Here is a 16207-nt window from a genome sequence, read left to right on the forward strand (position 1 = left end):
GAGTCCACTCGTGACCAGAAGGCTGGCCTATACTTCGGTCAAAGAATATGCATTGCCATCCAGCGTGGCAATGCAGCCAGCCTTTTGGGCACGATCCCCGCTGACAGCGATGCGGATGAATATTTTGATACATAGACGACTGAGGTCGACGCACTGTTGTTCTAGACAGTTCTAAACAATACGGCTAGGCAAATAAAGACTACCTGTAGCTGCAGCCCCAGAGACGCGAAGGCGCCGCTAGCTAGCGGGATGCCCAGTAGATTGTACACGCTGGCGAACAGGAAGTTCAGACGAACTCGACGCACTGTTGTTCTAGATAGTTCTAGGCAGGCTACCACGTCTAGGAGATCATTCTGGAAACGAGATGAAAGCTGGTTAGTTAATTTGACATACTCCTGCCGTTATCAAAATTTTATTCCTCCTTCCGTACTCTTATATCTGCCGTCATCTCTCTATTTTAGAATATATACTTTTTTTGTGGTGAGCCCTTAAGGAGAAAGGTATGCCAGGGAAGTATGTGCAGTTGATCCGAGCGATGTACGGCAGATGCAGTACACAAGTCCGGTCCACAGCCGGCACTACCGCCAGTTTCAGTGTAGGCGTCGGCTTACATCAGGGGTCGGCGCTCAGTCCTTACCTCTTCCTGTTGTTAATGGACGCCCTTACAGCGGACATACAGGAGGAGGTTCCCTGGTGTATGCTTTTCGCCGATGATATTGTTCTGGTGGGGGAGAGTGGGCCAGAGGTCCAGAGCAGATTGGAGGCATGGCGGCTAAGACTGGAGACGGTAGGGTTAAAGGTCAGCAAGAGCAAAACAGAGTACCTACATTGCGATTTTGGCGGTATATCAAGACCCATGCCCATAACCCTAGCCGGCATACCCCTACCAGTCTGCTCCGACTTCCGGTACCTTGGTTCACTCGTCCAAAGTGACGGTGAGGTGGACAGGGACGTTACGCATCGGACAATTCTGGATGGATGAAGTGGCGACAGGTAACCAGTGCCCGCGGATGCCCCTCAAACTGAAGGGCAAAATTTACAAATCCGTAATAAGACCTGTCGTCCTGTATGGATCAGAGTGTTGGGCAGTGAAAAAGAAGGATGAGAAAAGAGTGCATGTAGCAGAGAATGTTGAGATGGATGTGTGGGGTTACCAGAATGGACAAAGTGAGGAATGAGTATATCAGAGGAAGCCTGAAAGTAGCGCCAGTGACTGAAAAAATGAGAGGTAAGCGTTTGTCGTGGTATGGGCATGTGATGAGACGGTGTGAAACGCATGCTACAAAGAGTGTGCTAAGTATGAATGTGGAAGGATGGAGAGGCAGAGGTAGACCGAGGAAAAGATGGATTGATTGCCTGAAAGAGGACATGAAGCAGAAGGGAGTGGATGTAAGTATGATGTCTGACAGAGAGGAATGGAAGAAAAAGACATGTTGCGCCGACCCCAAATGACTTGGGAACAGGGCAGGAAGATGATGATACTTTCACACAGTCCATCCATCGTTTCTTTGGTCCTCTTCGACTACATCCATCCACGTTCATACTCATCACCTTCCTCACAACATGACATTCATCTTCCATATCACATGCCCATACCATGATATTACAATATTACACAAAAATGATGGTGATGATGGTGGTGAAGATGATAGTGATGATGATGTTGACGATGACGTTGATGATTATGGTGATGATGATGATTGATGATGAAGATGATGCAGTATAATGATGATGACAATGATGAAGTATAATGATTATGACACATACTTTGCCAGCAATAAAAGTAACTTACTCTCATTAACACAAGATCAGCGGCTTCCACAGCGACATCAGTGCCACTGGCTATAGCTATCCCCACGTCGGCTTGCGCCAGCGCCGGCGAGTCGTTGACGCCGTCCCCCACCATGGCCACCTTCTGGCCCTCTTCTTGTAGCTTCTGGATTTTAGCCACCTTGTGGGAGGGGAGGACTTCTGCGTATACTTTGTTGATGCCCACCTAGAAATTTCGTGAAGTTTAAGGTAGGTAGTTAATATACGCTACTGGTATACTGTTGGTCTACTGACGGTCTACTACTGGTCTGCTGTCGGTCTACTGTGGGTCTACTTCTCGCCTACTGATAACCTACTGTCGGTGTGATAAAAGTCTACTACTAGTCTACTGTCAGTGTGATAAAAGTCTACTACTAGTCTACTGATGGTCTACTGTCGGTCTACTACCAGTCTGCTGCTAGTCTACTGTCGGTCTACTACAGTGGATATTTGTGTAGCGATGGCGACGGCAGTCTTCCTTGTGTCACCGGTCAGTAGATACACTTGTAAGCTCATCTTGAGGCAGTAGACGCTACTGATCTACTGTCGGTCTACCACAGGTCTACTACCGGCCTACTGTCAGTCTACTTTACCTGTCTAGCTATGGCGACGGCGGTCTTCCTGTTGTCGCCAGTCAGAAGACACACTTGTAAGCCCATCTTCTTGAGGCAGTAGACCGCGAGGTGGGCTTCCGGCTTCACCTCGTCTGCCACGCCTATTGTGCATACCAGTTGATCTGGGAACAAAAAAAAACGAAAGTTGGGTAACCCATTTTTAGACCAGTATGGGCAACATTAACTCTCCCTTCCACCTTGCAAAACATATCATTAAAACCCAGGGACAGCAATAAAAAGACACATCTTTATGCCATCCAATTAAAAACATGACAAAAACTTTGCCCAGCACTCGGCATACCAATGTTTTGTCCAGTGGTGGGCATAAATACATCATTCCATCCTATAATACACATAACAAAACCCAAGGCCAACAGTGGGAATCATATCAAACAGCCTTAGTCCAACTGTTGCCTATGAGCACTACTGCTAGTCCAACAGTGGGCTTACCGTTAATGGCGGCGAGCACGGCCGTCCTGCCCAACTCCTCGTCTTGCTGCAGAGCGTCCTGCACGCGGCGCGGGACAGTCACGCCGTTACGCGACATCCACTCCCTGTTGCCTATGAGCACTACTTGTTCCGTTTCCTGCGGAAGACAGGAGGAAAGGGTTCATTTATTTGAATTAAACTTCAGTTGAGGAAGCACTTAACTAAAGGTAGGTAATAAATCTTGATGGGACCTTGTAATCAGTGTCCATTAGATTCCTTCGAAGTACATATAGAGAATTGGCACCTTATTACTACCAGCTGCTATAAATTGCTACCCTCGTGGTTTTCCCTTCTTTATGTCTAAACGCTGTCACTTTCATCACCTCTCCGCCCGGCTGTATGAGCGAGTGTAGCCTCTGCGCCGAGCTGGACACTACTCTAGTATAGACAGTACTACATCACCTCTCCGCCCGGCTGTATGAGCGAGTGTAGCCTCTGCGCCGAGCTGGACACTACTCTAGTATAGACAGTACTACATCACCTCTCCGCCCGGCTGTATGAGCGAGTGTAGCCTCTGCGCCGAGCTGGACACTACTCTAGTATAGACAGTACTACATCACCTCTCCGCCCGGCTGTATGAGCGAGTGTAGCCTCTGCGCCGAGCTGGACACTACTCTAGTATAGACAGTACTACATCACCTCTCCGCCCGGCTGTATGAGCGAGTGTAGCCTCTGCGCCGAGCTGGACACTACTCTAGTATAGACAGTACTACATCACCTCTCCGCCCGGCTGTATGAGCGAGTGTAGCCTCTGCGCCGAGCTGGACACTACTCTAGTATAGACAGTACTACATCACCTCTCCGCCCGGCTGTATGAGCGAGTGTAGCCTCTGCGCCGAGCTGGACACTACTCTAGTATAGACAGTACTACATCACCTCTCCGCCCGGCTGTATGAGCGAGTGTAGCCTCTGCGCCGAGCTGGACACTACTCTAGTATAGACAGTACTACATCACCTCTCCGCCCGGCTGTATGAGCGAGTGTAGCCTCTGCGCCGAGCTGGACACTACTCTAGTATAGACAGTACTACATCACCTCTCCGCCCGGCTGTATGAGCGAGTGTAGCCTCTGCGCCGAGCTGGACACTACTCTAGTATAGACAGTACTACATCACCTCTCCGCCCGGCTGTATGAGCGAGTGTAGCCTCTGCGCCGAGCTGGACACTACTCTAGTATAGACAGTACTACATCACCTCTCCGCCCGGCTGTATGAGCGAGTGTAGCCTCTGCGCCGAGCTGGACACTACTCTAGTATAGACAGTACTACATCACCTCTCCGCCCGGCTGTATGAGCGAGTGTAGCCTCTGCGCCGAGCTGGACACTACTCTAGTATAGACAGTACTACATCACCTCTCCGCCCGGCTGTATGAGCGAGTGTAGCCTCTGCGCCGAGCTGGACACTACTCTAGTATAGACAGTACTACATCACCTCTCCGCCCGGCTGTATGAGCGAGTGTAGCCTCTGCGCCGAGCTGGACACTACTCTAGTATAGACAGTACTACATCACCTCTCCGCCCGGCTGTATGAGCGAGTGTAGCCTCTGCGCCGAGCTGGACACTACTCTAGTATAGACAGTACTACATCACCTCTCCGCCCGGCTGTATGAGCGAGTGTAGCCTCTGCGCCGAGCTGGACACTACTCTAGTATAGACAGTACTACATCACCTCTCCGCCCGGCTGTATGAGCGAGTGTAGCCTCTGCGCCGAGCTGGACACTACTCTAGTATAGACAGTACTACATCACCTCTCCGCCCGGCTGTATGAGCGAGTGTAGCCTCTGCGCCGAGCTGGACACTACTCTAGTATAGACAGTACTACATCACGTCTCCGCCCGGCTGTATGAGCGAGTGTAGCCTCTGCGCCGAGCTGGACACTACTCTAGTATAGACAGTACTACATCACCTCTCCGCCCGGCTGTATGAGCGAGTGTAGCCTCTGCGCCGAGCTGGACACTACTCTAGTATAGACAGTACTACATCACCTCTCCGCCCGGCTGTATGAGCGAGTGTAGCCTCTGCGCCGAGCTGGACACTACTCTAGTATAGACAGTACTACATCACCTCTCCGCCCGGCTGTATGAGCGAGTGTAGCCTCTGCGCCGAGCTGGACACTACTCTAGTATAGACAGTACTACATCACCTCTCCGCCCGGCTGTATGAGCGAGTGTAGCCTCTGCGCCGAGCTGGACACTACTCTAGTATAGACAGTACTACATCACCTCTCCGCCCGGCTGTATGAGCGAGTGTAGCCTCTGCGCCGAGCTGGACACTACTCTAGTATAGACAGTACTACATCACCTCTCCGCCCGGCTGTATGAGCGAGTGTAGCCTCTGCGCCGAGCTGGACACTACTCTAGTATAGACAGTACTACATCACCTCTCCGCCCGGCTGTATGAGCGAGTGTAGCCTCTGCGCCGAGCTGGACACTACTCTAGTATAGACAGTACTACATCACCTCTCCGCCCGGCTGTATGAGCGAGTGTAGCCTCTGCGCCGAGCTGGACACTACTCTAGTATAGACAGTACTACATCACCTCTCCGCCCGGCTGTATGAGCGAGTGTAGCCTCTGCGCCGAGCTGGACACTACTCTAGTATAGACAGTACTACATCACCTCTCCGCCCGGCTGTATGAGCGAGTGTAGCCTCTGCGCCGAGCTGGACACTACTCTAGTATAGACAGTACTACATCACCTCTCCGCCCGGCTGTATGAGCGAGTGTAGCCTCTGCGCCGAGCTGGACACTACTCTAGTATAGACAGTACTACATCACCTCTCCGCCCGGCTGTATGAGCGAGTGTAGCCTCTGCGCCGAGCTGGACACTACTCTAGTATAGACAGTACTACATCACCTCTCCGCCCGGCTGTATGAGCGAGTGTAGCCTCTGCGCCGAGCTGGACACTACTCTAGTATAGACAGTACTACATCACCTCTCCGCCCGGCTGTATGAGCGAGTGTAGCCTCTGCGCCGAGCTGGACACTACTCTAGTATAGACAGTACTACATCACCTCTCCGCCCGGCTGTATGAGCGAGTGTAGCCTCTGCGCCGAGCTGGACACTACTCTAGTATAGACAGTACTACATCACCTCTCCGCCCGGCTGTATGAGCGAGTGTAGCCTCTGCGCCGAGCTGGACACTACTCTAGTATAGACAGTACTACATCACCTCTCCGCCCGGCTGTATGAGCGAGTGTAGCCTCTGCGCCGAGCTGGACACTACTCTAGTATAGACAGTACTACATCACCTCTCCGCCCGGCTGTATGAGCGAGTGTAGCCTCTGCGCCGAGCTGGACACTACTCTAGTATAGACAGTACTACATCACCTCTCCGCCCGGCTGTATGAGCGAGTGTAGCCTCTGCGCCGAGCTGGACACTACTCTAGTATAGACAGTACTACATCACCTCTCCGCCCGGCTGTATGAGCGAGTGTAGCCTCTGCGCCGAGCTGGACACTACTCTAGTATAGACAGTACTACATCACCTCTCCGCCCGGCTGTATGAGCGAGTGTAGCCTCTGCGCCGAGCTGGACACTACTCTAGTATAGACAGTACTACATCACCTCTCCGCCCGGCTGTATGAGCGAGTGTAGCCTCTGCGCCGAGCTGGACACTACTCTAGTATAGACAGTACTACATCACCTCTCCGCCCGGCTGTATGAGCGAGTGTAGCCTCTGCGCCGAGCTGGACACTACTCTAGTATAGACAGTACTACATCACCTCTCCGCCCGGCTGTATGAGCGAGTGTAGCCTCTGCGCCGAGCTGGACACTACTCTAGTATAGACAGTACTACATCACCTCTCCGCCCGGCTGTATGAGCGAGTGTAGCCTCTGCGCCGAGCTGGACACTACTCTAGTATAGACAGTACTACATCACCTCTCCGCCCGGCTGTATGAGCGAGTGTAGCCTCTGCGCCGAGCTGGACACTACTCTAGTATAGACAGTACTACATCACCTCTCCGCCCGGCTGTATGAGCGAGTGTAGCCTCTGCGCCGAGCTGGACACTACTCTAGTATAGACAGTACTACATCACCTCTCCGCCCGGCTGTATGAGCGAGTGTAGCCTCTGCGCCGAGCTGGACACTACTCTAGTATAGACAGTACTACATCACCTCTCCGCCCGGCTGTATGAGCGAGTGTAGCCTCTGCGCCGAGCTGGACACTACTCTAGTATAGACAGTACTACATCACCTCTCCGCCCGGCTGTATGAGCGAGTGTAGCCTCTGCGCCGAGCTGGACACTACTCTAGTATAGACAGTACTACATCACCTCTCCGCCCGGCTGTATGAGCGAGTGTAGCCTCTGCGCCGAGCTGGACACTACTCTAGTATAGACAGTACTACATCACCTCTCCGCCCGGCTGTATGAGCGAGTGTAGCCTCTGCGCCGAGCTGGACACTACTCTAGTATAGACAGTACTACATCACCTCTCCGCCCGGCTGTATGAGCGAGTGTAGCCTCTGCGCCGAGCTGGACACTACTCTAGTATAGACAGTACTACATCACCTCTCCGCCCGGCTGTATGAGCGAGTGTAGCCTCTGCGCCGAGCTGGACACTACTCTAGTATAGACAGTACTACATCACCTCTCCGCCCGGCTGTATGAGCGAGTGTAGCCTCTGCGCCGAGCTGGACACTACTCTAGTATAGACAGTACTACATCACCTCTCCGCCCGGCTGTATGAGCGAGTGTAGCCTCTGCGCCGAGCTGGACACTACTCTAGTATAGACAGTACTACATCACCTCTCCGCCCGGCTGTATGAGCGAGTGTAGCCTCTGCGCCGAGCTGGACACTACTCTAGTATAGACAGTACTACATCACCTCTCCGCCCGGCTGTATGAGCGAGTGTAGCCTCTGCGCCGAGCTGGACACTACTCTAGTATAGACAGTACTACATCACCTCTCCGCCCGGCTGTATGAGCGAGTGTAGCCTCTGCGCCGAGCTGGACACTACTCTAGTATAGACAGTACTACATCACCTCTCCGCCCGGCTGTATGAGCGAGTGTAGCCTCTGCGCCGAGCTGGACACTACTCTAGTATAGACAGTACTACATCACCTCTCCGCCCGGCTGTATGAGCGAGTGTAGCCTCTGCGCCGAGCTGGACACTACTCTAGTATAGACAGTACTACATCACCTCTCCGCCCGGCTGTATGAGCGAGTGTAGCCTCTGCGCCGAGCTGGACACTACTCTAGTATAGACAGTACTACATCACCTCTCCGCCCGGCTGTATGAGCGAGTGTAGCCTCTGCGCCGAGCTGGACACTACTCTAGTATAGACAGTACTACATCACCTCTCCGCCCGGCTGTATGAGCGAGTGTAGCCTCTGCGCCGAGCTGGACACTACTCTAGTATAGACAGTACTACATCACCTCTCCGCCCGGCTGTATGAGCGAGTGTAGCCTCTGCGCCGAGCTGGACACTACTCTAGTATAGACAGTACTACATCACCTCTCCGCCCGGCTGTATGAGCGAGTGTAGCCTCTGCGCCGAGCTGGACACTACTCTAGTATAGACAGTACTACATCACCTCTCCGCCCGGCTGTATGAGCGAGTGTAGCCTCTGCGCCGAGCTGGACACTACTCTAGTATAGACAGTACTACATCACCTCTCCGCCCGGCTGTATGAGCGAGTGTAGCCTCTGCGCCGAGCTGGACACTACTCTAGTATAGACAGTACTACATCACCTCTCCGCCCGGCTGTATGAGCGAGTGTAGCCTCTGCGCCGAGCTGGACACTACTCTAGTATAGACAGTACTACATCACCTCTCCGCCCGGCTGTATGAGCGAGTGTAGCCTCTGCGCCGAGCTGGACACTACTCTAGTATAGACAGTACTACATCACCTCTCCGCCCGGCTGTATGAGCGAGTGTAGCCTCTGCGCCGAGCTGGACACTACTCTAGTATAGACAGTACTACATCACCTCTCCGCCCGGCTGTATGAGCGAGTGTAGCCTCTGCGCCGAGCTGGACACTACTCTAGTATAGACAGTACTACATCACCTCTCCGCCCGGCTGTATGAGCGAGTGTAGCCTCTGCGCCGAGCTGGACACTACTCTAGTATAGACAGTACTACATCACCTCTCCGCCCGGCTGTATGAGCGAGTGTAGCCTCTGCGCGGCGTGGGCCGAGCTGAGCGCCGCGTCGCCGCCGGGTGATACCACCTCCACTGGTACACCCTCCACTATGAACGTGCTGCCTGCTCTGTGGGTGACAAACACAAAATATAAAGTATTATTACATAACAGACATGTCGGTTTTGAAACCTTTCAAAAAGCAGCCTAGGCTAGGCTAGGATGACATCATTATCACATGAAAAGAATATTTTAGAAAGACAAAGACATTTATTTTTGCAATAATGTTGTTATACATATAACGGTATCTAAATGATCCGCCATATTTTACCGATTGCCATGCAATATAATATTAACCCTACAAACCGACAACTGTGTTTATGTGTTATTTATTGCAACAAGTTCTAATTAGTGTTTTTTTGATTTGTAAATTTTGTAATTTTAAATTCTATCATTATTTAGCGTATGTTGGTTAACCTGTAATTGGCGACTGTGTAAGTCCCAGTAATAACAGAAATTGTACTCTAAGCTTTATCTACACAGAAGCTGTTGGTAAACCCTTTAATCTATACTTATAATCTACACTACCGCGGGGAGCTAGCCGTTCCCCGCGGTATTACCCGCGCCCGGTGTATTTTTTGCCGCTCTAGTACATGGTGAGCAGTAGCGTCTACCTACACTTGGTATTGGTATACTCATATAAGTTATGCTACCCTGGTACATGGTGAGCAGTTGCATCGATATTTCGTTATTGGTATACTTTACTAAGGTGAATTATGCTGTCCTAGTACTTTACTTTTGTGGTTCTGCGGCATTCCGTAAGTTGGTTTTTGTCTAATCATTCCCGTCCCGGGAATCTTACTCGCAATTTTTTTTCCTTATTTGCTCACCGTTTAGACCTACCCTGGACTACGACAAACATTTTAAAACTAAAATCAGCTCAATCGGCCCAGCCGTTCTCGAGTTTTAGCGAGACTAACGAACAGCAATTCATTTTTATATATATAGATAGAAGATAGATAGATAGATGTGTAGAGAGGTAAATTCTGTGCATTGAATATATTTCCAAAATAACTATCAGGGGGGGATTAGTGATCGATACTGATGCCAAAAATGCAATCAGTAAAATTTTTGTCTGTCTGTCTGTATGTTCGTTATGGAAACCAAAACTACTTGACAGATTTCAACGAAACTTGGTACAATGATTCTTCGTATTCCTGGGCAGGTTATAGGATACTTTTCATCACGCTACAATCAATAGGAGCAGAGCAGTGATGCGAAATGTTGGGAAAATGGGAGAAGTTACTCCATTTTTTAAGCTTCAGTCGCGTGTGCAGCCTTAGCGGTTAAAGCTAAGTAGTAATAGGCTAGGTACGCATAGATTTAGATAATTCGAAAAGCTGGTGATTATTATTTCTTCCTCTCTTTGCACAAACTCCGAATCTACCGCGGACGAAGTCGCTGGCAGAAGCTAGTAAATAAATATACTGTACAACACTCACTCACCTCGGCTGATTATTAAAGTTAGCGACATGCACGGGTATAGTATCCCCCATGGGCCGGAGCCGCGCGCGCAGGCCGCAGCCCGGCGCCGCCACGAAGCCGACGCACGCCAGCCCGCTGTGCCCGCCCAGCGCCGCGCTGCACCAACGGACTATCGCTGGGGGGACAACAGGAAATGTAATAATAAATTATATGTGTCATGGCTGACAGAGAGGAATGGGAGCGAAAAAAAATTGTTTCAAACACAAATTAGTATATTGGGACCAGAGCAAGAAGAAGAAGAAATAAATAGTTATTATGAATGTTTTATTTTAAGTCAATTTCACTCACTTCTTGAGGAAAGTTATTCTGAACTTATACCGTATTTTCAGTATTAATCAACATTTTTGTCACGTAGTTTTACGTCAAAAAATAACAAACTTAAACATACTTCTACTTTAATACATGTATCCTTACAAATCAGTTCGTAGTCTAAGCCAGTGGCTCTCAAAATGTTTAATTATGTTGACCCTTTAAAGTTACTTTAAAGAGTCATGGCATGCAGTTGTGAGCACATGTTTGTTCTTTCTTAGGTTCTATTAAAAAATAGAGGTGTGTGGATTAACAGGATAGATAGGTTACATATTAAAACATGGATATGGTTTGTTAGACGAAAATTAATGTAATGGAACTTGGATATGTTTTATCATAATCGGCTCAGCTATTTATTGATTAATAACTTACCAGAAGCGACAGGATGTTCGGAGTTGAGCTCGGCAGTGAGCAAGCAAGCCAGCACGGAGCCCAGCGTGCTGGCCGAGCCCGTCAGCAGCGACAGCTTGTGCTATATCCCTGTGTGTTGTGCTCTGTACACTTACCAGAAGCGACAGGATGTTCGGAGTTGAGCTCGGCAGTGAGCAAGCAAGCCAGCACGGAGCCCAGCGTGCTGGCCGAGCCCGTCAGCAGCGACAGCTTGGCTACGGTCGCACTGCCGCGAGTTATTGTGCCGGTCTTGTCGAATATTACTGTTTTCACCTAAAATTTTATATTTGTTAAATAAATGCATAAAATGGTATGTTGTATCGTGGATAGTAGAGCCAATTGCCAAACTAATACCTTTGTTTAGATGTGGCTGGATTAAAATAATAAAAAATAATCTGTTTGGGAACCCAATTTTCCAAATAATGACAGTACTGAACTTTCAGTACTTTACTGAAAGTAAAACAATTAGCAATTCAACAATGAGCATACGTTCCGACCTTTCAAATATCATGTGGACACAACAGTTAAAAACCAAATTTGACCAAGTATATATAACATTTTCATCAAAAGGGTCTTATCAAGAAACATGTTGTGAATCGCTTGAATATTTGTAGTCGCTAACAGCTAGACTTGCCGTGGGACGCCGGCTTAGAATTGCGCTCCCCCAAATCATCCCGTGGGTGTCGTAAGAGGCGACTAAGGGACAAACCGGAGGTCGGGCAGCAGCGTCCTCCGCGTACTGCATACCCTCACTGCGATCGCCAACCCGCCTGCCAAGCGTGGCGATTAAAGGCAATTACCCCCCAATGAGAAGCACAGAAACCAGGCCCCCAGTCCCCGGCAGCTCCGCTATCCCTGGCGCGGGTAGCGGTCAAGGTAACGGCGGAGCAGGGGGTGCTAAGAATCTCCGGAAGAGATCCGGCTACCCACCCCCACGACGACTGGCCCTGGTAACACACAACATACGCACATTGAGGACTGACGAAAAGATCTGCGAGCTGGAAGAGGAGTTGAGCAAGTTACATTGGGACATTATGGGGTTATGCGAAGTCCGTAGAGAGGGAGAGGACACCGTAACCCTGAAGTCTGGTAACTTGCTCTACTACCGGGAGGGAGACCAAAAGTCCCAAGGTGGTGTCGGGTTTCTCGTTCACAAGTCCCTCGTAAGCAACATAACAACCATCGACAGTGTGTCGAACAGGGTGATATACCTAATACTCAGAATATCCGAAAGATATTCGCTGAAGGTCATTCAGGTATACGCACCGACCTCGTCACACTCCGATGATGAGGTGGAGACTATGTATGAGGACGTAAGTAGGGCCATACATAGTTCCAAAACCCACTTCACTGTTGTTATGGGGGATTTTAACGCTAGGTTGGGCAAGAAAAGCGGTGATGAGTTGAGAGTGGGGCAATTTGGATATGGGCAACGGAACCATAGGGGACAGAGGCTGGCTGACTTTCTGGAGAAAGAGGAACTCTTCATGATGAACTCTTTCTTCCAGAAGCCGCCTCACAGGAAATGGACCTGGTTGAGTCCCGATGGTTTCACGAGAAACGAGATAGACTTCTTCATGACCGACAAGAGACGGATATTCAGTGATGTCTCTGTGATCAACAGGGTAAAAACCGGAAGCGATCACCGAATCGTAAGAGCCTCACTGAATATCAATGTTAAACTTGAAAGGTCCAGTCTGATGAAGTCTACGCTCCGACCTACTCGGTCCCATATTCAAAACCCGGAAAGCTTTCAACTCGAGCTCTCTAATCGCTTTGCTTGCCTTGAGAACTTAGTGTCAGTGGACGAGATCAACGACGGACTAGTGGAAACTGTCCGCACGGTAGGGTCTAAGTTTTTTAGACCCTGCCGTAAAAATAGGCCTCAAAAACTAACCGAGCAAACCTTAAACCTCATGGCTGAACGACGCTTGCTACAGTTGCAGTCTTCCCATGATGCGAAGTCATATAGGCAGCTCAATAGACGAATATCCAAATCCTTGCGACACGATCTGCGTCTCTTTAATACGAATCGTGTTAAAGAGACCATACAGCGAAACCAAGGCTCCAAAGTGTTCGCAAAGGACAAGTCTATTGGGCAAAGCCAGATGACTAAGCTGAAACGGGAGGATGGCAGCATAGCGTCGACCAAGGCAGAGGTTTTAGGCGAAATCGAGAGGTTCTATGGACAGTTATACACTTCGGTCGCAAAGTCCGTTGACAGCTTGGCAGGAGATCCAAGAGCCAAGCTGTCCCGACATTATACCGAAGATATCCCGGACATCAGTCTGTACGAGATTAGGATGGCCCTGAAGCAGCTTAAGAACAACAAGGCGCCGGGTGAGGACGGAATCACTTCAGAGCTTCTGAGAGCGGGTGGAACACCGGCACTTAAAGTCCTCCAGAAGCTCTTTAACTGCGTCCTGTCCGGGGGCAAAACGCCTGAAGCATGGAGCAGGGGTGTGGTGGTGTTGTTCTTCAAAAAAGGTGACAACAGCCTATTGAAGAACTACAGACCCATCACACTTCTAAGCCATGTTTATAAGCTGTTTTCAAGGGTTATCACGAACCGTCTCGAGCACAGGCTTGATGACTTCCAGCCTCCCGAACAAGCCGGTTTCCGAAGAGGCTTTAGTACCATAGACCACATCCATACGCTGCGGCAAGTTATACAGAAGACCGAGGAGTATAACTTGCCATTATGCTTAGCGTTTGTGGACTATGAGAAAGCCTTTGATTCGGTGGAAACATGGGCGGTACTTGAGTCACTCCAACGATGCCATATTGACTATCGGTACATCGAGGTGTTGAAGTGTTTGTATAATAACGCCACCATGTCGGTCCGAGTACAGGAGCATAGCACGAAGCCGATTCCATTGAGAAGAGGCGTAAGACAGGGGGACGTAATCTCCCCGAAACTGTTTACTGCCGCAATGGAAGACGCCTTCAAGCTCCTGGAATGGCAAGGACTTGGCATCAACATCAACGGCGAATACATCACTCACCTTCGGTTTGCCGACGACATCGTAGTCATGGCAAAGTCGATGGAGGAACTCAGTATGATGCTCGAGGGCCTCGACCGAGTTTCACAACGGGTGGGCCTGAAAATGAACATGGACAAGACGAAAATTATGTCAAATGTCCATGTTCAGCCCACCCCAGTCTCTGTTGGAAGCTCGGTACTCGAAGTTGTTGACTCATATATCTACCTAGGACAAGTAGTCCAATTAGGTAGGTCCAACTTCGAGAAAGAGGTCAACCGCCGAATCCAACTCGGCTGGGCAGCGTTCGGGAAACTACGCAATGTCTTTTCGTCCGACATACCTCAGTGCCTCAAGACGAAAGTCTTCAACCAATGTGTGTTACCAGTGATGACTTACGGCACCGAAACGTGGTCTCTCACTATCGGCCTCATCTCAAAGCTCAAAGTCGCTCAACGAGCTATGGAGAGGGCTATGCTCGGTGTTTCTCTACGTGATCGAATCCGAAACGAGGAGATCCGTAGACGAACCAAAGTGACCGATATAGCCCACCGGATTAGCAAGTTGAAGTGGCAATGGGCAGGCCATATTGCTCGCAGAGCAGATGGCAGATGGGGCCGAAAAGTGCTGGAGTGGAGACCACGGACTAGCAAGCGCAGCGTAGGACGTCCACCAACGAGGTGGACAGACGACCTTATAAAGGTCGCCGGAAGACGCTGGATGCAGGTCGCTTCCAACAGGTATCTGTGGAGATCAAAGGGGGAGGCCTATGTTCACCAGTGGACGTCCTATGGCTGAGATGATGAACAGCTAGACTTATATGGCACACACATGTATTTTTATGCATTAATCTCCCTATTTTCTTAACTCCTTACCTTATGAGCGTTCTCCAGCGGCTCAGCCCCCTTAATAAGCAGCCCCAGCTTGGCCCCCACGCCGCTAGCGACCATCACCGCGGTCGGCGTGGCCAGCCCCAGCGCGCACGGACATGCTATAGCCAGCACTGACAGAGCGAAGTGGAATGCTGTCTGAACTATCAGTTCCCAGGCTGCGTAGCCTGCGTTTACGTACATTGGCTGGAAATATAATGTAATTTCAATTTCTTATCGAAAAATAAGGGATGGACCGGTTATCGTAATCCGCAGTAAGTCATAAATGTACCAGAACTTTGTCTCATGTTAGTGTACTTACTGGAACCTTATCGATCTGCCCACACTTGGACCTAAGCCTTTATCCCTTTAAATCGAGTCTGCGATGAATTTGAACAGCATTTAATACTAAACAGTGAAGAACTAGCAAAGCTAAATCCTACTATAATCATAATCGCGAAATATTGTATGCATGGATGTTTGTTCCTTCTTCAAACAAAAATACTAAATTAATTTTGATAAAACTCGACAGTCAAATAGCTTAATTTCCGAATAAAATATAGACTACTTTTTATCCATGTGCATTAAGTAGTTCCCTCGGGATGCGAGCGGAAGCTAGTAGATAATAATGTAGGTGCAAAAGAAATTATTTTATGTAGATACTCACCGGCGTAATAAGTTTGATTCTGTCAATATTGAGCGCTCCACTGATGATCCAGCAGACGAGAGTCAGCACAGATAGGAATACTACCAGGGGCACGAAGTATCTGTGAATATAAAACTTTAACATTAGTGCACCTCATAGGGTTCAAAACAACCTGTAATAGGTCTACGAGTGCAGGAATTGCATATGCTGAACGTAAGTGTATGTATAATAGATGCACCCTAAGGGTGCAAGTCTTATTAAAGCTAGAGAAACAGGAGTAAAATATTCCGGGTGCAAATATTTACGTCAAAATTTTGGAGTGCAAAAATTAAAGCACAAACATAAAAATATTTTACAAGCCCTGATTGTATGTTAAGGGATCAAAAGTAATATGTATGTATATGTCACAGTACAAAAAAGTACATGACCCTAAAGGGTGCATGTTTAAAAAATTTACAGAAGTGCCACATA

General features: G+C 49.3%; 1 protein-coding gene across 8 annotated transcripts in view; it reads right to left on the reverse strand.

The window, feature by feature from the left end:
* The window catches only part of LOC124643677 (copper-transporting ATPase 1), an 81443-nt gene that overhangs the window by 7866 nt on the left and 57370 nt on the right, over positions 1-16207 (reverse strand). For all 8 annotated transcript variants that reach the window (XR_006985966.1, XR_006985962.1, XR_006985965.1 and 5 more), the window contains 9 exons: positions 15758-15857; positions 15097-15297; positions 11357-11513; positions 10503-10656; positions 9003-9126; positions 2874-3009; positions 2403-2545; positions 1793-1996; positions 204-353 (listed from right to left, as the gene is read on the reverse strand). Coding sequence is in view for 2 of the 8 variants with exons in the window: in XM_047182712.1 (XP_047038668.1) it covers positions 204-353; positions 1793-1996; positions 2403-2545; positions 2874-3009; positions 9003-9126; positions 10503-10656; positions 11357-11513; positions 15097-15297; positions 15758-15857 (1369 nt within the window). In the remaining 6 variants the exon portion in view is untranslated. The remainder of the gene's footprint in view (positions 1-203; positions 354-1792; positions 1997-2402; positions 2546-2873; positions 3010-9002; positions 9127-10502; positions 10657-11356; positions 11514-15096; positions 15298-15757; positions 15858-16207) is intronic.

Source organism: Helicoverpa zea, chromosome 28, assembly GCF_022581195.2.
Source record: "Helicoverpa zea isolate HzStark_Cry1AcR chromosome 28, ilHelZeax1.1, whole genome shotgun sequence".
In the NCBI taxonomy this organism is placed as follows: Eukaryota; Metazoa; Arthropoda; class Insecta; order Lepidoptera; family Noctuidae; genus Helicoverpa; species Helicoverpa zea.